This window comes from Macaca thibetana, chromosome 6 (genome assembly GCF_024542745.1).
Source record: "Macaca thibetana thibetana isolate TM-01 chromosome 6, ASM2454274v1, whole genome shotgun sequence".
Taxonomy (NCBI): domain Eukaryota; kingdom Metazoa; phylum Chordata; class Mammalia; order Primates; family Cercopithecidae; genus Macaca; species Macaca thibetana.
The window spans coordinates 141,924,691-141,948,478 of NC_065583.1; the positions used below are offsets into that span (position 1 = coordinate 141,924,691).

The 23,788-nt window shown below is 40.0% G+C and overlaps 2 protein-coding genes and 1 non-coding gene across 3 annotated transcripts in view; 2 read left to right on the forward strand and 1 right to left on the reverse strand.

The window, feature by feature from the left end:
* The first annotated feature begins 3,832 nt into the window (after nucleotides 1-3,832).
* LOC126956457 (peptidyl-prolyl cis-trans isomerase A-like) lies at nucleotides 3,833-4,660 on the forward strand. Its single transcript, XM_050793433.1, has one exon. It carries the CDS (start codon nucleotides 3,944-3,946, stop codon nucleotides 4,439-4,441), a length of 498 nt encoding a protein of 165 aa, XP_050649390.1. The 5' UTR covers nucleotides 3,833-3,943; the 3' UTR covers nucleotides 4,442-4,660.
* Nucleotides 4,661-16,606: 11,946 nt separating this feature from the next.
* Nucleotides 16,607-23,788, forward strand: part of C7 (complement C7) — an 81,010-nt gene continuing 73,828 nt past the window's right edge. The window contains exon 1 of the mRNA XM_050793411.1: nucleotides 16,607-16,970. Coding sequence (XP_050649368.1) covers nucleotides 16,965-16,970 — 6 coding nt within the window. The 5' untranslated portion in view covers nucleotides 16,607-16,964. The remainder of the gene's footprint in view (nucleotides 16,971-23,788) is intronic.
* LOC126957747 (U7 small nuclear RNA) lies at nucleotides 18,429-18,490 on the reverse strand. The gene has a single exon (XR_007726918.1). It is a non-coding gene; the product is annotated as a U7 small nuclear RNA (small nuclear RNA).

A 23,788-nucleotide genomic window follows, 5' to 3' on the forward strand; every position in this document is an offset into this window, starting at 1 on the left:
TTTGAGCTCATTAGTTTTTTTTTCCTCTGCTTAATCCATTCAGCTCTTGAAAGTCTTTAATGAGTTCTTCAGTTCAACAAATGTATTTCTCAGTTCCAAGATTTCTGTTGGATTTTTTTCGTTACTTCAATATCTTTGTTAAATTTCTCTGATAAATTTCTGAATTGCTTTTCTGTATTATTTTGGAGATCACTGAGTTTCCTTAAAAGTGTTGTTGAATTCTTGGTCAGGGAGCTCACAAATTGCCATTTCATTAGGGTCAATCACTGGATTTTTGCTTTGTCCTTTCGGGGATGGTTGTAGTTCCCTGTTACTGTCGTTTCTCATGGGTATACATTTATGTCTTTGCATTGAAGAATTTATTTATTCCAGTGTACTCTCTCTGGCTGGTTTTGGTTTTTATTGGATGTATTTTCTTAGCAAATTGTTACTACTTGGTCACTGCCTTTTTTCAGCTTTAAGTGGCACCTTAAGGCCAGGTTCTCCTTGGCTCTAGAAAATGACTGAAGTGTTACCTATCCCAAAGGAACTGTCTTGGTCATGTAGGTAAGCTTACTAGCGGTATGCCCAAGGGGACCTATGAAACATACTTCCTACAGTGTGGTGCTGCTGAATACCCACTCTAATTTGGCATTTCCTTTGGCCAAGTCATAGAGCAGAGTTTCTAGGGCTGGGGATGCTAGTCTTGCCTCTACTTTTTGTTGCTGCCCATCCTTAGGTATATTTCTCCCTTTGGAGAGCTACAATGCTTCTCATGGGTTAAGGCAAGGACAGGTCTCCTCCCAGAAAATCCAAGATGTTGGAAAAGCTGGTTGACCACTTCAATCTCAGTTTTTCTAGTGTAGAAACCATGCTTTGGGGGAAGATGTTTTTATGCACTTGTTGTTGGGCAGAATGGGGTGGGCCTTGCAGATGAGGAAGAATCATCTTCTATGACCTGCTCAGATTTTCTTTTTTTTTCATTTCTCTGTAGCCCCAGGATCTGTCTCATTCTCATATTTAAGTTCTGGGTTGTTGCTGGTGAAAATCGTAGTGCTGTACATTTGTTTTAAGTTTTCTGTGGGGAGTGGTGAAGCCAGTTTACTTCTACACCACTATTTTAAAACCTTCTCCCTGACTTATTCACAAATGAGGTAGCCTCTTCTTCATCCTGCATTGGGCTACCTGTTTTGAGAGACTTTTTGTTTGTTTGTTTGTTTTTTGATAATAAAGCATTTATTAACATAATTTGTTTCATCTTTTGCTTAATCAAAGTTATAGTATACGCAAGTGTTAACTGGACCTTCTGATTAATGTGAGCCATACCATCACTATTACAATGCTAGTTGATGTAATCTTCAATCCAAAGAAAAGAGTTTTGATACTTTAATAGGCTGCTGCACTCTCATTTTAGATCATGTAAATTTAAAAACAGCCCTAGGTACACAAGGACTATCTTCACAAACTCATATGAATCTAATTTCATATAGTTGGCAATTACCCTGGTAGTAATTACAGTTGGGTTCTTTCTGGACTCCTGGACTAAGTGTTTGTTAGTTGATTTAATTGTGTATTATTGAAGGCGTATCATTGGATAAACTGTTATTTTTTGTTGTTGTTGTTTGTTTTTTTTTCAGAGACAAAAGTCTTGCTCTGTCACCCAGGCTGGAGTACAGTGGCATGATCATAGCTCACTGCAGCCTCAAACTCCTGGGCTCAAGCTATCCTCCCACCACATCTCCCAAGTAAGTAGGATTATAGGCATGCACCACCACTATATCTGACTTTTTAATTTTTTTTACTTTTTGTAGAGATGAGGTCTCACTATGCTGTGCAGGCTAGTGTCAAACTCCTGGCCTTAAGCTATCCTCCTGTCTGGGTTTCCCAAAATGCTGGCATTATAAGCATAAGCCACTGTGTTTGACTAATAAACTGGTTTGAGACGGAAGGAGCGAAGATGGCTGAAGAGGAGCAACTCCAGTCTGCAGCTCCCAGCATGATCAATGCAGAAGATGGGTGATTTCTGCATTTCCAACGGAGGTACCTGGTTCATCTCACTGGGACTGTTTCGACAGTGAGTGCAGCACACGGAGGGTGAGCTGAAGTGGGGCGGGGCATCATCTCACCTGGGAAGTGCAAGAGGTCGGGGGATTTCCCTTTCCTAGCCAAGGGAAGCCATGACACACTACCTGGAAAAATGGGACACTCCCGCCCAAATACTGTGCTTTTTCCGAGGTCTTAGCAACCAGCAGACAAGGAGATTCTCTCCCGTGCCTGGCTCAGCTGGTCCCATGCCCATGGAGCCTTGCTCACTGCTAGCGCAGCAGTCTGAGATCAAACTGTGAGGTGGCAGCCTGGCTGGGGGAGGGGCGTCTGCCATTGCTGAGGCTTGAGTAGGTAAACAAAGGGGCCAGGAAGCTCAAACAGGGTGGAGCCCACCACAGTTCAACAAGGCCTACTGCTTCAAGACTCCACCTCTGTGGGCAGGGCATAACTGAACAAAAGGCAGTAGACAACTTCTGCAGACAAATGTTCCTGTCTGACAGTTCTGAAGAGAGCAGTGGATATTCCAGCACAGCATTTGAGCTCTGAGAACGGACAGACTGCCTCCTCAAGTGGGTCCCTGACCCCCATGTAGTCTACCTGGGAGACTCCTCCCAGTAGGAGCTGACAGACACCTCATATAGGCGGCTGCCCCTCTAGGACGAAGCTACCAGAGGAAGGACCCGGCAGCAGCATTTGCTGTTCTGCAATATTTGCTGTTTTGCAGCCTCCACTGGTGCTACCCAGGCAAACAGAGTCTGGACTGGACCTCCAGCAAACTCCAACAGACCTGGAGCTGAGGGACCTGAATGTTAGAAGGAAAACTAACAAACAGGAAGGAATAGCATCAAAATCAACAAAAAGGTCATCTATACCAAAATCCCATCTGTAGGTCACCAACATCAAAGACCAAAGGTAGATAAAACCACAAAGATGGGGAGAAAAGCTGAAAAATTCTAAAAATCAGAGTGCCTCTTCTCCTCCAGAGGATCACAGCTCCTCACCAGCAATGAAACAAAGCTGGATGGAGAATGACTTTGATGTGTTAACAGAAGTAGGCTTCAGATGGTTGGTAATAACAAACTTCTCCAAGCTAAAGGAGGATGTTTGAACCCATCGCAAGGAAAATAAAAACCTTGAAAAAAGGTTAGACAAATGGCTAACTAGATTAAATAGTGTAGAGAAGACCTTAAATAACGTGATGGAGCTGAAAACCATGGCATGAGAACTTTGTGACACATGCATAAGCTTCAATAGCCAATTCGATCAAGTGGAAGAAAGGGTATCAGTGTTTGAAGATCAAATTAATGAAATAAAGTGAGAAGACAAGGTTAGAGAAAAAAGAGTAAAAATAAGTGAACTAAGCCTCCAAGAAATATGGGACTATGTGAAAAGACCAAATCTACATTTGATTGGTGTACCTGAAAGTGATGGGGAGAATGGAACCAAGTTGGAAAACACTCTTCAGGATATTATCCAGAAGAACTTCCCCAACCTAGCAAGGCAGGCCAACATTCAAATATAGAGAACACCACAAATATACTCCTTGAGAATAGGAACCCCAAGACACATCATTGTCAGATTCACCAAGGTTGAAATGAAGTAAAAAGTGTTAAGGGCAGCCAGAGAGAAAGGTCGTTACCCACAAAGGGAAGCCCATCAGAATAACAGCAGATCTCTCGGCAGAAACCCAACAAACCAGAAGAGAGTGGGGGCCAATATTCAACATTCTTAAAGAAAAGAATTTTCAACCCAGAATTTCATATCCAGCCAAACTAAGCTTCATAAGTGAAGGAGAAATAAAATCCTTTACAGACAAGCAAATGCTGAGAGATTTTGTCACCTCCAGGCCTGCCTTACAAGAGGTCCTGAAGGGTGCTTTGCAGACGCTGCCGCCGAGGAAAGTCCTGTACTACTAGCCATGGTCAACCCTACTGTGTTCTTTGACATTGCCGTCGACGGCGAGCCCTTGGGCCGCGTCTCCTTCGAGCTGTTTGCAGACAAGGTTCCAAAGACAGCAGAAAATTTTCGTGCTCTGAGCACTGGGGAGAAAGGATTTGGTTATAAGGGTTCCTGCTTTCACAGAATTATTCCAGGGTTTATGTGTCAGGGTGGTGACTTCACATGCCATAATGGCACTGGTGGCAAGTCCATCTATGGGGAGAAATTTGAAGATGAGAACTTCATCCTAAAGCATACAGGTCCTGGCATCTTGTCCATGGAAAATGCTGGACCCAACACAAATGGTTCCCAGCTTTTCATCTGCACTGCCAAGACTGAGTGGTTGGATGGCAAGCATGTGGTCTTTGGCAAAGTGAAAGAGGGCATGAATATTGTGGGGGCCATGGAGCACTTTGGGTCCAGGAATGGCAAGACCAGCAAGAAGATCACCATTGCTGACTGTGGACAACTTGAATAAGTTTGACTTGTGTTTTATCTTAACCACCAGACCATTCCTTCTGTAGCTCAGGAGAGCACCCTTCCACCCCATTTGCTCGCAGTGTCCTAGAATCTTTGTGCTCTCACTGCATTCCCTTTGGGTTCCATGTTTTCCTTGTTCTCGTCCATGCCTAGCTGGATTGCAGAGTTAAGTTTATGATTATGAAATAAAAACTAAATAACAATTGTCAAAAAAAAAAAAAAAAAAAAAAAAAAGAGGTCCTGAAGGAAGCACTAAACATGGAAAGGAACAACTGGTACCAGCCACTGTGAAAACATGCCAAATTGTAAAGACCATTGATGCTAAGAAGAAACTGCAGCAATTAATGGGCAAAATAACCAGCTAACATCATAATGATAGGATGAAATTCACATATAACAATATTAACCTTAAATGTAATGGGCTAAATGCCCCAATTAAAAGACACAGACTGGCAAATTGGATAAAGAGTCAAGATCCATTAGTGTGCTGTTTTCAGGAGACCCATCTCACGTGTAAAGATGCACATAGGCTCAAAATAAAGGGATGGAGGAAGATCTATCAAGCAAATGGAAAGCAAAATAAAAGCAGGGGTTGTAATCCTAGTCTCTGATAAAACAGACTTTAAACCAACAAAGATCAAAAGACACAAAGAAGGCCATTACATAATGGTAAAGAGATCAATTCAACAAGAAGAGCTAACTATCCTAAATATATATGCACCCAATACAAGAGCACCCAGATTCATAAAGCAAGTCCTTAGAGACCTTCAAAGAGACTTAGACTCCCACACAATAATAATGGGAGAATTTAACACCTCACTGTCAATATTAGACAGATCAACGAGACACAATGTCAACAAGGTTATCTAGGACTTGAACTCAGCTCTGCACCAAGCAGACCTAATAGATATCTACAGAACTCTCCACCACAAATCAACAGAATATACATTCTTCTCAGCACCACATCGCACTTATTCTAAAATTGACCACATAATTGGAAGTAAAGCACTCCTCAGCGAATGTAAAAGAACAGAAATCACAACAAACTGTCTTTCAGACCACAGTGCAATCAAATTAGAACTCCGGATTAAGAAACTCACTGAAATGCAAAAACTGGAAGCATTCCCTTTGAAAACAGGCACAAGACAAGGATGCCCTCTCTCACCACTCCTATTCAACACAGTGTTGGAAGTTCTGGCCAGGGTAATCAGGCAAGGGAAAGAAATAAAGAGTATTCAATTAGGAAATGAGGAAGTCAAATTGTCCCTGTTTGCAGATGACACAATTGTATATTTAGAAAACCCCATCATCTCAGCCCAAAATCTCAAGCTGATAAGCAACTTCAGCAAAGTCTCAGGATACAAAATCAACGTGCAAAAATCACAAGCATTCCTATACACCATTAATAGACAAACAGCCAAATCATGAATGAACTTCCATTCACAATTGCTTCAAAGAGAATAAAATACCTAGGAATCCAACTTACAAGGGATGTGAAGGATCTCTTCAAGGAGAACTACAAACTACTGCTCAAGGAATTAAAAGAGGACACAAACAATTGGAAGAATATGCCATACTCATGGATAGGAAGAGTCAATATCGTGAAAATGGCCATACTGCCCAAACTAATTTATAGATCCAATGCCATCCCCATTAAGCTACCAATGACTTTCTTCACAGAATTGGAAAAAAATACTTTAAAGTTCATATGGAACCAAAAAAGAGCCCACATTGCCAAGACAATCCCAAGCAAAAAGAACAAAGCTGGAGGCATCGTGCTACCTGACTTCAAACTATACTACAAGGCTACAGCAACCAAAACAGCATGGTACTGGTACCAAAACAGGTATATAGACCAATGGAACAGAACAGAGGCCTCAGAAATAACACTACACATCTACAACCATCTGATCTTTGGCAAACTTGACAAAAACAAGAAATGGGGAAAGAATTCCCTATTTAATAAATGGTGCTGTGAAAACTGGCTAGCTGTATGTAGAAATCCGAAACTGGATCCCTTCCTTACACCTTATACAAAAACTAATTCAAGATGGATTAAAGACTTAAATATTAGACCTAAAGCCATAAAAACCCTAGAAGAAAACCTAGGCAATACCATTCAGGACATAGGCATAGGCAAGGACCTCATGACTAAAACACCAAAAGCAATGGCAACAAAAGCCAAAATAGACAAATGGGATCTAATTAAACTAAATAACTTCTGCACAGCAAAAGAAACTACCATCAGAGTGAACAGGCAACCTACAGAATGGGAGAAAATTTTTGCAATCTACCCAGCTGATAAAGGGCTAATACCCAGAACCTAGAAAGAACTCAAACAAATTTAAGAGAAAAAACCAAACAACTCCATCAAAAAGTGGGCAAAGGATTTGAACAGACACTTCTCAAAAGAAGACATTTATGTAGCCAACAGACACATGAAAAAATGCTCATCATCACTGGCCATCAGAGAATTGCAAATCAAAACCACAATGAGATACCATCTCACCCCAGTTAGAATGGCAATCATTAAAGTCAGGAAACAACAGATGTTGGAGAGGATGTGGAGAAATAGGAACGCTTTTACACTATTGGTAGGTGTGTAAATTAGTTCAACCATTGTGGAAGACAGTGTGGCGATTCCTCAAGGATCTAGAACTAGAATTACCATTTGCCCCAGCAATCCCATTACTGGGTATACCCAAAGGATTATAAATCATGCTACCATAAAGACACATGCACATGTATGTTTATTGCGGCAATATTCTTAACAGAAAAAACTTGGAACCAACCCAAATGTTCATCAATGATAGACTGGATTAAGAAAATATAGTACATATACACCAGGGAATGCTATGCAGTCATAAAAACGGATGAGTTCTTGTCCTTTGCAGGGACATGGATGAAGCTGGAAACCATCATTCTCAGCAAACTATCAGAAGGACAGAAAACCAAACACCGTATGTTCTCGCTAATAGGTGGGAATTGAACAAGGAGATCACTTGGACACAGGGCAGGGAACATCACACACCAGGGCCTGTTGGGGGTAGGGGCTGGAGAAGGGATAGCATTAGGAGAAATACCTAATGTAAATGATGAGTTGATGGGTGCAGCAAACCAACATGGAACATGTATACCTATGTATCAAACCTGAATGTTGTGCACATGTACCCTAGAACTTAATGTATAATAAAAAAAAAAACTGTTTTGATAAAATTTTGTCTTCGGCTCACATTTACTTATGCATATTTAAAAGAAACTCATTTATTGTTCATGAGTGTGGAGCCTATATGTGCTCAGGATGATGTAGTATGTTTTTTATATATCTTGAATCTCATCAATCCTATAAAAAGTTTCATTATCCTTTTTTATGTAAGAAAATTGAGGCTTATGAGGATAATACAGATAGCAGATTGTGAACTCTAAATTTGAGACAAGATTTGTTTGATGCCTTTTTTGGCAAGCCACAATTTCTTTCCAGAAACAGGCCCACATCAGTAGAAGATGAAAAGGAGCAAGAAGAGAATGGAACCAATTTCTTTGTGACTCTGGGTAATTTATTAAATTTCATGTATATTTAATTACATAGGAGCAGTGATGTTTACTCATATGCTCACTTTGAGAGCTTGCATTTGGAAGCTTGGTCACATAAATATCAAAGAAATAGACTGGTGGTGCACTAAAGTAAAGATATATGAATCACTATATCTACCTTCCAGACCATCCTTTTGGTCCCAGTGACCATGAAGCATTTTAGTAAGATTGCTGTTTCTTTTAGTGCTATGTGTATCCCTACAGTATCCCATGATTCATTCAAATAAACAAATAAGCAAACAAACAATCAAAGGACAAAGAATATATTAAGATGCTTATTCTTTTTTTTTTTTTTTTTTTTTTGAGGTGGAGTCTCACTGTGGCTCAGGGTGGAGTGCAGTGATGTGATCTCGTCTCACTGCAACTTCCACCTCCTGGGTTTAAGTGATTCTCCTGCCTCAGCTTCCCAAGTAGCTGGGACTAAAGGTGTGCACCACCATGCCTGGCTAATTTTTTTTTTTTTGTATTTTTAGTGGAAATGGGGTTTCACCATGTTAGCCAGGCTAGTCTCAAACTCCTGACCTCAAGTGATCCACTTGCCTTGGCCTCCCAAAGTGCTGGGATTACAGGCGTGAGCTACCACATCCAGCCATGATGCTTACTCTTTTGTACTTTGAATTATAAAATAATAAAAGCTAACAAAATAAAATTAAATAATTTTATTTTTTAAAAATCAGAAATACATTCATTAATGTATTAAAACTATAAAATAGTGTAAAGTAAAAGTCTTAGTCCCATCTCTTTTTCTATTCATTCTGTTTTCATCTCTTCACCTAGTTTCCTTCCCACATTAATCCTCAGATAAGAATTTTTATTAGTTTCTTTGTGAAACTTCTATGACAGTTTTTTTCATGCAAATACAAACAAATAGAATATATACTCTTATTCTCCTCCCTTCTTTTAACCCCCAAATACCATCCTGTTCTGTTCCGTTTTTTTCACCTCTATATTTTGTAGATCTTTTCATATCAGTGCATAGAGTGTTTCTTCCATTTTTTTAGCTGAATAATATTCCATTTAATACTTGTACATGCTGTGGTTGGGCGCACTGGCTCAGCAGCTTGTAATCCTAGCAGTTTGGGAGGCCAAGGCAGGTGGATTGCCTGAGCTCAGGAGTACAAGATCAGCCTGGGCGACATGGTGAAACATTGTCTCTACTAAAAATACAAAAAAAATTAGCCTGGCATGGTGGCACACGCCTGTAGTCCCAACTACTCAGGAGGCTGAGGCATAAGAATAGCTTGAACCTGGAGTGGAGGTTACAGTGAGCCAAGATGGCGCCACTGCACTCCAACCTTGGCAACAAAACAAAACAAAAAAAAGTGTGTACATGCTATACATTATTTAACCAATCCATCATTGATGACTATTTGGATTGTTTCACTTTTTTAAAAGTTTTTATTTTTTTGAGATGGAGGTCTCACTCTGTCACCCAGGCTGAAGTGCAGTGGTGCAATCTCAGCTCACTGCAACCTCCACCTCCCAAGTTCAAGCGATTCTACTGCCTCAGCCTCTCAAGTAGCTGGCACTACGATGCATGCCACCATGCCCAACTTATATTTGTATTTTTAGTAGAGACAGGCTTTTACTATGTTGGTTAGGCTGCTCTTGAGCTCCTGACCTCAGGTGATCCACCCACCTTGGCCTCGCAAAGTGGTGAGAGTTTTACAGGTGTGAGTCACTGCGCCCAGCCCTTTTTTTTTTTTTTTTTTTTGAGACGGAGTCTTGCTCTATCACCCAGGCTGGGGTACAGTGGCCAGATCCCAGCTCACTGCAAGCTCCGCCTCCCGGGTTCACGCCATTCTCCTGCCTCAGCCTCCCGAGTAGCCGGGACTACAGGCGCCGGCCACCTCGCCTGGCTAGTTTTTTGTATTTTTTAGTAGAGATGGGGTTTCACCGTGTTAGCCAGGATGGTCTCGATCTCCGCCCGTCTCGGCCTCCCAAAGTGCTGGGATTACAGGCTTGAGCCACCGCGCCGGCCGCATTTTTTTTTTTTTTTTTTTTTTTTTTGAGCCATGTTCTCACTTTGTTGTCTAGGCTGGAATGCAGTGGTACGATCATGGCTTACTGATGCCTCAACCTCTTGGGATCATGTGACCCTCCCACCTCAGCCTCCTGAGTAGCTGGGACCAGAGGCATGTAACCACCATGCATGGATAATTTTTTAAATTTTCTTGTAGATGTGGGGTCTTGCCATGTTGCTCAGGGTGGTCTTGAATTCCTGGCCTCAAGCAATCCTGCTACCTTGGCCTCCTAAAATGCTGGGATTATAGGAGCAAGCCACTGTGCCCAGCTGGATTGTTTATAATAATTTGCATACTAGTTCATATTTATTGGACTAAGCTTACTATATTCTGGGCATGATGCAAATTGTTGTATTTGGACTATCTCATTTAATATAATAACCCTAGGGGTTAGATAATATGATTTTCACCTTTCAGATAAGAAAACAGAACGTCAGAGAGATTAACAAACCTGCCCAAGATTTGAAACCGGATTATCTGTTTTCAAAGCACATATTTGTATAAATGAAACACAAATTAGAGGCCCACAGTACTTTGGAAGGCCAAGGCAAGAGGTTCACTTGAATTCAGCAGTGTGAGACCAACCTGGGCAACATGATGAAACCCTAGCTCTACAAAACATACAAAAATTAGCTGAACATGGTAGCATGTGCCTGTGGTCCCTGCTACTCAAGAGGTGGCTAAGGTGGGAGGATCACCTGAGCTCAGGAGGTTGAGGCTGCAGTGAGCTGTGGTCACACCACTGCACTCCAGCCTGGGTGACAGAGTGAGACCCTGTCTCAAAAAAATAAAAAAAAAAATAATAATAAAAAAACCAAACAAGGGAAATATAAATTAGTACTCTTTTTGCTTTTAGAAAAATTTTCCTCCGAAGAAGTTTCTAGTTAGATATTCATGACTATTCTTCTCTGGTTACTAAGATTTTCTTACAAACATTTTAAGAGGTTGCACAATTCAGGATTTTACTTTTTTTTTTTTTTGAGACGGAGTCCCTCTCTGTCACCCAGGCTGGAGTGCAGTGGTATGATTTTGGCTTACTGCAACCTCCGTCTCCAGGGTTCAAGCAGTTCTCCTGCCTCCGCCTCCTGAGTATCTCGAACTCCTGACCTTGTGATCCACCCGCCTAGGATTTTACTTTTTTTAACCACATTATTTATTCTTTCTTGGCCTGTGGAATATTTAGTGATGAATCTGATATTAAAACATATCTGTTTTAAGATCGTTTAAAGAGTTAAAGCTTAAAACTATGGGGTGGCCTGACATTTTCTGAGTGATTGATTTTTATTTTACGTCTATTGCATGCTGAGCTCTTGGTCTGAAAACAGAAACAACTTTCTATTTAGGCACCACAAGTTTGAAGTGTAGATCAAATAAATGACCTTGTCCTTTCTCACCCTTCCTCCACAGGACTTTCCATAAGGCAGTTACAGAACCACTGAAATCTTTGTATTTTATGTCTTCCTTCTCAGAGCTGTTTGACTTAATTCAAATTTAAGCCAAATGAAATGTATCTTGTACTTGCAGGCTACTGCTACAATGTGCATTGCAATAACTGAAAAACCTAGATGCCATTTAGAAACTCAAACAAATCTGGGCCTTCTCCTAAATTTAGCAAATGCCTGTCGCTATTAAAAACCATAATGACAAAACTTCCTATCTCGTCGTGATTGTAATTTGATTCTTGCCATCTGCAGCCATCAGGGTCACCAGGGCAAAGGCTTGCCCAGTGTGGAAGAGCAGAATGGCGCCTGTCCAGAAGTCTGTCCAGAGGAAGTGTGAAACCTTGTATTTCCTACATATTTAAACCTTAAACAACTTTCATATGAAGAACTGGATACCAACAGAGAGTATTAATCTAGTAGCCTCACTTTAAATTAATGCACAAATCACAGCATTTAATGCAGTGCTTCCAGCAGAGACAGACAGCAACTTATTATGTGTAATGATACAGCATTTCATAATCATCATTTTACTGAAATCTTCCTTTGAATAAGGCATTGCTTGGCAGCCATTTTTCATTCTCAAACTGTTCGCAGTGTGACATTTTAAATGGAAAAAGCAATACCACCTGGAGTACTTATTAGCTTAGCAAGCACTTGCCTGGGAGCCTAGGAAGATTCACTGTGTTTCACTCCCTCCTGAGTGGTTTAACTCCAGAGCTTAACGGTGTTCTCTGACTCCAGGGCCTGGAGCAGTCTGCCACTAGGGGATGCTCTTGCTTCTTCACTCCAACTCCCCGCAGGTTCAATTCTGACCTTATCAGCCTCAATACAAGAGAGGAGGAAAAAGGAGGCTTTTACTTTTCCCCAGTGAGTTTGTTCCTCTGAAACCCCCAGAGTCAGCTAAATCTGTTGGAACAATTCAGAGCAAAATGAAATGACTAGTAAGTGAAATAGCTTCGTTAAAATGTTTTCAAATATCTCCCTGTGGTGGACCAGAATTGCTTCCTGATATAATCGGTGGCCTAATAGTTTCATTAGGGTTTGGGGATGTTAACAGTGTTTGAGGAGCTGCCAAGGGAGGTGAGGGCAAATGGGGAAGAGCTGGTGTCACAGGAGGTGAGGAGAGGGCTGTGCCCTTACTGACCCTTCCCCAGTCTGGCAGAAATCTGCTTTACCCCTCTACTGACTTAGCTTTGACTTAGACACCATTTATTTGCCAAAGCATGCCCATATACCAGTTTTGGGGTTTGTTAGAAATAAAAGTCCAGGGGTTCACATGAACTTGAGAAATTCTGGGTTGAAAAAAAAGTTTTACTTGTTACAGAACTTTCAGAACATTTAATCTACAATGCACTGTGCTTTGCAAATCCAAGGCTGGGCATTTGCTGGGAATAACTGTTGACTGGGCTCTTCATCTTGAAATTCTCCTGACTTGGGTTGATGTTGCATTGTTTTGGTTTTTCTTCTTTCTCTGTAACCTCTCCTTTTTGGCATTTTTTTTTTTCTTCCTACTCCCTGAGGGTATTTCTTGTGGTTTTATGGTTCGTTATGTTCAATCTCTAGAAGATTTGCCCAAGTCCATGATTTTAGTTATGTACTTCCATGCTAGCGGCTCTACCCAGGTACCCCTCCAAGAGACATAGGCGAAGCCTATCTCTTCCCAAAGAGACCTATATTTTCAGTTATATGTTGGATGCTTTCCCCAAAGTAAAAACGTCCCCTCTCCAAAACCATCTCTTCCTTTTTGACTTCCAGTTTTCTTCCTCCTTTACATTTTTCTTAAATTCTTTCAATTCTCTGAATCAATCAGACTTGAAACCATATTTAATCACTAAACCCTGTGAATTCTTCTGGCTCTTTTGTCTATCCTCCTTTTTTTTTTTTTTCTGAGACAGAGTGTTGTTGTGTTGCCCAGGCTGGAGTGCAGTAGCGCCATCTTGGCTCACTGCAATCTTTGCCTCCCAGGTTCAAGTGATTCTCCTGCCTCAGCCTCCCAAGTAGCTGGAATTGCGGTTGCCCGCCACCACGTTTGGCTAATTTTTGTATTTTTAGTAGAGACAATGTTTCACCATGTTGGCCAGGCTGGTCTTGAACTCCTGACCTCCAGTGATTCACCTTCTTCGGCCACCCAAAATGCTGAGATTACAGGTGTGAGCCACTGTGCCCAGCCCCTTCTTTTTTTGTTGTTTCTGTTTTTGTTTTTGAGACAAGGTCTTGCTCTGTCACCAAGGCTGGAGTGCAGTGACCTGATCACAGCTCACTGCAGCCTCAACCTTCTGGGCTACAGTGATCCTTCCACCTCAGCTTTCTGAGTAGTTGAGAGTACAGGCATGTGCCATCATGCCCAGCTAATTTTTGTATTGTTTGTAGACACAGCTGTGTCTATCCCTTCTTAAATGAGGCCTTGATCCCCTTGTCTAAACTACTGAAATAAATTCCAAGTCATGCTTCCTGCTTCCTTTCCTTACCTATTCTATGTAGGCTGCACACAGCTACTGTTTCAATCAATCTAAAGCACTGCTTTGATTCTTTCTTAAAAACTTCCAGTGGGTGAGTTCTCAGTGACTCATTGTGTGAATAAAGTCCGTACAACTTATGCCAGCAGTGAAACTTCCCACAGTATTGCTCCCACGTGCATTTAAAGCCTTTGTGCTAATGGTTCCTCTATTAAAATTGCAGACAGAAGAAATGCTCTTATGACATTACAGATGTGAAGGTAGGAGTGTGCAAGGCATTTGGGGAAAGGAACTTTCTGTAACCCTTTCAGAATTGAATAATCTATGGGATACCTGAGCCGAACAATTCAAGTTCTAAATTACTACAAAAAATCCACATCATCCTCTAGATTAAGGATATTCTGTAAATGGGCTAATATGGTCCTTTATAGCATGTAAAGAATAAAAATAAGGAAGGATATAGCTTAAGGCTTCTACCTGTCAAAGCTGATAGCCTATCATATTACACATTTTACAAAATATTGATCAAATTCAGAATGAAAAAATTCATACATGCGTGTGTACATAAATAAAAAGCTACTGTAGAAGATGCTGTTGATACCCTACCCATATTCCTTCATTGCTCGCCTCTAAATGACAAAGGTAAACACCTGCAAAGATTGCAAATGCTGCAATTCCCTGCTTCAAAACCTTTATTTATGGCTGTAGGTGTGTGCTTAGCTTGCCCCCAGGGCAAGCTGGTAGTGCCAGAGAGCCAATGGGTTCAGAAGCTACCGTAATCAACGATGGGTTTCCTTACCCCTTAATTGGACTAACTCTTTTTTTTTTTTTTTTTTTTTTTTTTGAGACAGGCTCGCACTCTGTCGCCCAGGCTGAAGTGCATTGGTGCAATCTCACTTCACTGCAGCCTCTGCCTGCTGGGTTCTGGTGATTCTCGTGCCTCAGCCTCCCGAGTAGTTGGGATTATAGGCATGAACCACGACGACTGGCTTTTTTTTTTTTTTTTGGTATTTTTAGTAGAGATGGGGTTTCACCATCATGGCTAGGCTGGTCTTGAACTCCTGACCTCAAGTGATCCACCCACCTCAGCCTCCCAAAGTGCTGGGATCACAGGTATGAACCACCACACCCAGCTGGACTAACTCTTAATTGCAGAGTTGGTCTGCTATGTCTTTCAGAGTTCCTCATCAGAACTGAACTCAAATTGCCCACTGGAGTCTCTTGCTTGATAAAACACCCTTTATTGACTTTCTTTTCTCCCCGTCTCACCTTCCCACCTCTAGCAGTACTTTCTAGGATTGTCTCTTAAAACAAAAACAAAAACAAAAACAAATTACTTGCAATTGAATTCTTGTCTCTAAATCTACTTCTGGGGGAACCCAAACAAAGACAGCCAATGAACATGAAATTGCATATTGAGAATTTAAGATGAGTCTATGGCATCTGGAGTTTATGAAGTTGGAGCTGAATAAAAAATATTTCTTCCAGGAGTCAGGATCTTTGTCTCTGTGACGAAATTTCTTCCACTAAAGGTTTGAACAAAAGATGCGGAAGCTTTGTCTCTGGAAACCACCATTAATTTATGAGGGGAGGATAGGGGTTGTCTCTATTATTCCAGTGCTTCGGATATAGGAAGAAAAAAAATCATTAAAACTAGAAAATCTTCACTAACGGAATGTTTACTTATAAAAATTATTCTTAACTCAAATTTTCTTTCCCACTTAACACTTATTCTACCTCACTCATAATGCACTAGCAGCTAGTGTTAGAATATTTGGTCCAACAATACAAATAAAACTGTAGCTCATTTTTCTTTTTTTTGAGATGGAATCTCACTCTGTCACCCAGGCTGGAGTATAATGGCACGATCTCGGCTTACTGCAACCTCCACCTCCTGGGTTCAAGCAATTCTTCTGTCTCAGCCTCCTGAGTAGCTGGGACTACAGGTGCGTGCCACCAAGCCCGGCTAATTTTTTTGTGTTTTTAGTAGAGACGGGGTTTCACCATATTGTCCAGGCTGGTCTCGAACTCCTGACCTCATGATTTGCCTACCTTGGCCTCCTAAAGTGCTGGGATTACAGGCATGAGCCATTGTGCTCGACCAACTGTACCTCAATTTCAATAGGAAATCTGAAATCTTGCAAAATATACAGCATTGTATCAAATGTATGAAGGTGATGTTGGGGACCTTCTAGAATCAATGCAAAGCTATGGACAAATGAAGACTTGGTAGACTAAGACAACATAAAAAGCGAAGGAGAGAAAATGGATGTGGATGATGACCCTGAGAAGAACTTTACAACACAGTGGTCTGATTAGCAAAGGATTAAGTGAAGTTCTTGAGAAAATTAGTGATGTCCTCGAATATGTTTGCAAAAATTGATGCTCTTTGTGGTTATTCTGTGAAAGTTAAGCATGAAGGGATGACTATTAGGTTGTGTTAGGCTGTACTTTGGGGAAAAATTCTACTCCAGAACATTCCATTTACATTTTGAGTGACAGAACTGCATTTAGATATTTTCGCTCACAAAATATTTAATCTCAAAGTCTGGCGTATAATACCCTTTAAGAGAATCATGAAAACATCCACGAGGAGGCTCATCCCTTGCCTTACACAAAGTCTCCTTTGGTTGAAAATCACTTAAACATTGAACTGAGAACATTTGCTGTGTTTCCTGATTTATAGATATGTTTCTAAGAAACATATCTGTAACTTCCAAACAGTCCCAGCTGGCGTAGCTAAGGCTGTGTAATTGATAAGATGCATCTGGCTTCAAGGCACAGATTAAGTACAAGGGCAGGCTCTTGCTGTCGCTGGAGAATCCGGTTGGGGTAGGAGCTACATCTCAGGACCACTTGCTCTATATATGAGTGCCAAGATAATCTAGAGCAGGGAGAGGCAGAGAGGCAGGCAGCCTGCTGGGTTCTTCCTGCTGTTGAAAACTTACCCGGCCCTTACCGAGGAAATTTTCCCCCTCTCTTCTGCCCTGAATGTTTTCCCAAACATGAAGGTAAGAGAATAATTTCATTACTTTTGTAAGTGAAGCTATCTTTTCAAATGAACAGGGGTAATATAAATGTAATTTAAGTGAGGAGGGGTAATACTTAACTGAAAGACATCAAGTAAGTAGAAGGCCAGAGAAAAATACAGAAGAAAAAGATCTGGGGGTGATTTTTAGAAATCCTTATTTAAACATATTTAACAGTTCAGCCAAAGTGAATTCCTTTTTCTTATCTTGTGGTTAAATTATAGGTCCAGAGGTCTGGGAATCAGGAATTGGAGGCAACGTTTCTGAAAGTCCCGATAAAATAATAAAGAAATACAATAGTACTATTGTTATTTCTTGGGAAAAACTTTCCTCTGGTGTATTTTTTTTTTTTTTTTTTGCTTGTTCGGATTTGGAGCCATGCAATAGGGTCCTGCAATTTATCTAAGAGCTAATAGAAAAGTAAATTTGCAGACTTGGAACTTGAGAATTTGAAATATTGGATAAAAGAGTCAGCATTGTGAGAATAGAAGATACGAGTAGATGGAATAAAACTAAACGTCTACCAAGTATACATGTTGGCCCAATGCAAAAAGGCCAAATATTAAAAAGCAAAACAAAACAAAACAAAACAAAACCAAAAAAACTATTCAACTAAAGACAGGACCAAAGACAGAAATCACTATCATAGGCTAAATCTCTGGAATGCAAAAATAAGTTGAGATTGCTATTAAAATTTTATTATTGTAAATTTTGGTATTTAAACTTCAAAAATGTTGCATTGTGAGGAATAATTTGACAGCTCTGTCAGTGGCTAGATTGCTTCCATAGTCACTGTATTGTCCATTGCGGCACCGAATACAAGCTCGCTCATTATTGGGGTTAGAGGAGGAGCAAGATATGGGTCTTGATTAACCCATGCCTTCTGTGAAATTAAATAATTAAAAATTAAACACAAATCACAAAGTTAATATGTTTAAAGTTATGATGGGCAGTCTTAAAAAAGAATGAAATCATGTCCTTTGCAGCAACATGGATGCAGTTAGAGGTCATTATCCAAAGAAAATTAACACAGGAACAGACAACCAAATACCACATGTTCCTAATTTTAAGTGGGAGCTAAATATTGGGTACTTATGGACATAAAGATGGCAACACTAGACACTGCACTCCAGCCTGGGCAATAGGGTGAGACTCTGTTTTGAAAAACAAACAAACAAACGAACAAACAAAAAAAGAATATGACGTTCTTCTGAAAGTCATCTAGCCAAAATGTTTTTTCCTAATATTTGTGTTAACTGTTAATCTTTTACTGTATTTTACAATGAGAAATCTTAATAATTGATTTGTGCTTAAAAACATGTTCACAATCATTGATTATTATAATATTTTACTGCTGTAATAATAAATATACTTTATCCTTTAATTGGTTAACAAAATATCAACAAATAAAGCAATCAATTTTTTAAAAATTTTACATATAGGGGCTTTCCAGCAAAAATTGGGAAGCCTGCTAGACAAATTCTAAAAGAGCTGTAACACTAAAGCGATTATTTCACTCCAAGTTGCATGCAGAATTCTTACCTGTACTTGAAAGTGGACATTCATATTTTACAGTAAACCTGAAGGACATGCTTTGGGGATATGTGACAAAGAAGGACACTTGTGAAAGCCTTGGGCTATCAAGAAGCTAGAAATGGTTTTTATGTCAGACCTTTTAAAAGGAAGCAATATTTTGGCTCCACAGTCCCTATGTGAACTAAATTCAGAGAGACAGTCACAGGATTCCCTTTGGTTCTCTCTGTGTTCTTGGATAGGAAATAACTTGGGTCTGAGGCGTTTGAGAAGACGTCAGGGCCAAGGGACTTCCCTCGGAGCTGGTTGTGACCAGCTATTTGTTCTGTCCATCCAGGACTGAGCTGAGTGTGGGACCTGTGAACCTAGGGAATGGTCATCACAGTGCCTAAGCACAGTGATGTAGTCAAGCCCAGTAATGTCTCAAATCAGGATTGTAGCTGGGATATATTCAAAGAAGGAGGTAGAGCTAATGCTCATTCAGTGATGAAAAAGAGGAGAATATAGTTCAGGGGAATATAGTTCCAGCTTAGCTACATTGACACAGAACAAAAATACCATACACCTTTTCTTTTTCTTTTTTTTTTTTTTTTTTTTTTGAGACAAAGTCTCACTCTGTCGCCCAGACTGGAGTGCAGTGGCATGATCTCAGCTCACTGCAACCTCCGCCTCCTGGGTTCAGGTGATTCTCCTGCCTCGGCCTCCCGAGTAGCTGGGACTACAGGTGTGAGTCACCATGCCTGGCTAATTTTTGTATTTTTTTTTAGTAAAGATGGGGTTTCACCATATTGGCCAGACTGGTCTTGAACTCCTGACCTTGTGATCCACCCACCTCAGCCTTCCAAAGTGCTGGGATTACAGGCGTGAGCCACCACACTTGGCCCCATAAACCTTTTCAACCAAGCAATTCTTTTATGGAGTCAGTTCAGATGTATGTCTGTTACTGTCATTCATGTGATTTATTTGTGTTTCTTCTATCTCTCTTGTTCATTTATAAGGTATTCTTTCCAAAGGTAAGGAAGCATAACTGCTTCCTTTCAGAGAGCAGGCTAGCAAAATTTCAAGAAATGCTTTTGGCTAATAGATTCACTTTGTATAACTCATGAACAGAACTGGTCTTGTAATAAGCAGACTTTGTTGCGTTATAATGAGTATGTATATGAAGAATGTGATGGCAAAGGCATCCATGATGATAAAAAGCAAATTTCCTAAACTTTCATTGAAATTCTTTATTTTAAAAAGTACTTTTAAATTTGAGACAAGATCTTGCTCTATTGCCCTGGCTGGAGTGTAGTGGTGCAATCATGGCTCACTGCAGCCGCTACATCCTGGGCTTAAGTGATCCTTCCACCTTAGTCTTCCGAGTAGCTGGGACTACAGGTGCCTGCCACCATGCCTGGCTAATTTTTGTATTTTTTTGTAGAGATGAGGTCTCACTATGTTGCCCAGGCTGGCCTCAAACTCCTGGGCTCGAGGGATCCTCCCACCTTGTCCTCTCCAAATGCCAGGATTACAGGCATGAGCCACCAAACCTGGCTGAAATTATTTTAGAACACCTGTGACAGAATGTTAGAAATAATTATTTCTGGTATCCACATTTTGGCTGAGAGTCAAAGGCCAAGAACAAGACTCAATATTTTTTGAAATTTTATTCTATTTTTGAAATTTTATTCATTTAGTTATTTTATTTGTATACATTTAAGGGGTACAAGTGCAATTTTGTTACATGGATATATTGGGTAGCATTGAAGTCTGGGCTTTCAGAGTATCTATCTCCCAAATAACGTACATTGTACCCATTAAGTAATTTCTCATCACTCTTCCCTTTCTATCCCCAACTCTCCTGGGTCTCCAATGTCTATTATTCCATACTTTTTGTCCATGTGTAAACATTATTTAGCTCCTACTTGTAAGTGAGAATATGAGGTACTTGATTTTATGTTTCTGAGTTGTTCCATTTAATATAATGGCTCCATTTCCATCCATGCTGCTGCAAAAGACATGGTTTCATTCTTTTTTAAAAAATTGAACAGTATTTCATTGTGTATATACCGCATGTTCTTTATCCAATCATCTGTTGATGGACACTTAGGTTGCTTCCATATCTTTGCTATTGTGAATAGTAGTGAGATAAACATATGAGTACAGGTATCTTTCTGATATAATGATTTCTCTTCCTTTGGGTAGATACCCAGTAGTGGGATTGATGGATCCGATGGTAGTTCAATTTTAGTTCTTTGAGAAATCTCCATACTGTTTTTTATGGAAGTTGTACTAATTTACATTACCACCAATAGTATATATTGGTGGGAATATATACTATTCCCTATTCCCACTTATCTCTGCATTCCTACCAACATCTGTTATTTTTTGACATTTTTAAAGAGAGATGGGATCTTGCTCTGTTATCCAGGCTGAAGAGTAATGGTGCAATCATAGCTCACTGCACCCTTGAATTCCTGGGCTCAAGTGATCCTCCTGACTCAGCCTCCTGAGTGGCTGGCTGGCACTATTTGGTCATGTGCCACCATGCCCAAATAATTTTTTTTTTGAGATGGAGTCTTGCTCTGTCTCCCAGGCTGGAGTGCAGTGGCACAATCTCAACTCACTGTAACCTCCACCTCCTGGGTTCAAGCGATTCTCCTGCCTCAGCCTCCCACATAGCTGAGACTACAGGTGCGTGCCACTGTGCCGCCATGCCTGGTTAATTTTTTGTATTTTTAATGGAGACGGGGTTTTACTGTGTTAGTCAGGATGGTCTCGATCTCCTGACCTCATGATCTGCCCACCTCGGCCTACCAAAGTGCTGGGATTACCAGTGTGAACCATCGCACCCAGCTGCTCAAATAATTTTTTAAGAATTATTTTATGTAGAGACAGAGTCTTACTATGTTGCCTAGGTTGATCTCAAACTTCTGGCTTCAAGCAATCCTCCTGCCTTGGCCTCCCAAAGTGTTGGGGTTATAGGTGTGAGCCATCACATTCAGCCAATTTTTTCACTTTTTAATAGTAGCCATTCTGACTGTGTAAGATGATATCTCCTTGTGGTTTTAATTTAAGTCTCTGATGATTAGTGATGTTGAGCACATTTTCATATGCTTGTGAGCCATTTGTATGTCTTCCTTTGAAAAACGTCTATTCATGTCTTTTGCCCACTTTTTAATGTTTTCATTGTTGTTGTTTTTGTCATTGTTTGAGTTTCTTGTAGATTCTGGATATTAGTCCTCTGTCAGATGCATAATTTACAGATATTTTCTCCCTTTCTGTAGGTTGTCTGTTCACTCTGTTGATTATTTCTTTTGTTGTAGACTAGCTTTTAATTTTAATTAAGTTCCATTTGTCTAATCTTGTTTTTGTTGGTTGTGCTTTTGAGGTCTTAGTTATGAATTCCTGGCCTATACTAATGTCCAGAAGAGTTTTCCCTAGGTTTTCTTCTAGTGTTGTTATAGTTTCAGGTCTTACATTTAAGTTTTCAATCCATGTTGAGTTGATTTTTGTATAAGGTGAGAGAAAAGAGGATCTTCACATTTTAAAGCGAGATGCTAGACATTCTATTCAATATTACAAAGAGAGTATTCCCAAATCTATTTGGTGATCCTTAGGCCATCCCTATTCTCAAGAGAATACAACATAGTGTACAGGAGATATAGGAAATGCTACCCTGTACACATTTGAGAAAATGTAAAGGCACAGACCTCCTTTAGCTGAGTAAATAAACCCAGCAGTATCAGCTACAGCGTGGACATTCAGAGTTTGGCAGGACACGGATGTGTGCAGCGATCCCATGGCCCGCATATGGATGGTTAAAAGAGAGCCAGAGTTGGGTTGTCAGAGACACTGCCTGTGAGAGTGCTTGTCTGCAGGATGAAGCAACCCCAAGAAATAGCATTAGTTTGGAAAGGACCCCCAGGAAGCAGGCATGGGTGAGAATCGAAAGTGATTAACAAAGGGATGAATCATTTGTGCCAGAGTACAGTGGCTACAGAGTAGTAGGAAGACATCCAAAGAATCACAAAAACACTGCGAGAGATAAAGAATCAGCAGTCAAATGTCTAACATTGATTTACTATCACCAGACTCCAACTGGATCAGTCAAGCAAGACTCTGTTTTACTCTTGTCTCTCTCATTCCTGTTGGTCTGATTTTGGAGAGGACAGAGGCAGCCTGGGGAGGTGGGGAAGAGGAATAAGGTGGTGCAATTTTGAAGTGGACTCCACTCCTCCCTCATTACAAGTATCCAGAAACTGAAAGTAAGAGAGAGATTTAAAATTGGAGGATAAATTGAAGTTTGTATATTATAATAGCTTGTTTTCTGAAAACATGACTAGTGGTTAATACCTAATAATGACTAGTAAAGCTGTGAGATAGGCTTTCCCAGGGACAAGAACAAAAATGAGCTGACACAGCACAGAGGAAAGCCACATTGTAGAAAAAGAAAAAAAAAAAAAAAAAAAAAAACCCACATATCTTATAATTTAAAACAAAAAAATCTTAAAAATTATATGCTCTACATGTTTATTGAAGTCAGAAAAGTTTTCATAATCTCACCCAAATAACCTCTCCTAGCATTGTTCACGTTTCCCAACTCCTTGGCAGCTTTTCACCCTTTCAGATATGCTAATCAGCACAATAAGCTTAAACATTTTTAGAACTATAACAGCCAGAAACAGGCAGGTAGAATTTTACAAGTGAGAAGAAGATACCTAATAAGAGAATGGGTTATCTAAGAAGACAGTGGAAATATCCAGAAAATAATGTTAAAAAGACTTTTCATAGGTACATTGAGAAAAAGAGTTTTGGGGAGTTCAAGAAGAAGAGAGAAAATATTGGGCTATTAAAATGTGAGATGATTTTAAAGTCCTTTACCCAGAGTTATAAATTGGATGCATTTGATATTCTTAGAGAATCAGTAAAGATGTGAATTGCATTTTCTCCATCACCTTCAGCTGTCAGTTAAAGTAGGAAAATACATACAGCTAAAGTAGGAAAATATATAAAAGAAACTACTTATAATTTGACAACCAGAAATAAACTGTTATGCTTTATTATTTTTCTTTGTAGATTTTGTTTTTCAATGCACATTTGATTTTTCAAACAAAACGTGATCACATTTTATGTACAATTTTGTAACCTATCAGATCCTCAATATTTAGGCTTGTGCTATCACATAAAGATGATTATAAAAGGCCTTAGGAGAGTTTTATTTTAAACACCAAAGGGACCACCCACAGTACTAAGGAATAACTTGAGAGTCACCACCCCCTGCC

Excerpts from the sequence above, each read along its gene's own strand:
- LOC126956457 (XM_050793433.1), top strand. The coding sequence starts at position 3,944 with ATGGTCAACCCTACTGTGTTCTTTGACATTGCCGTCGACGGCGAGCCC.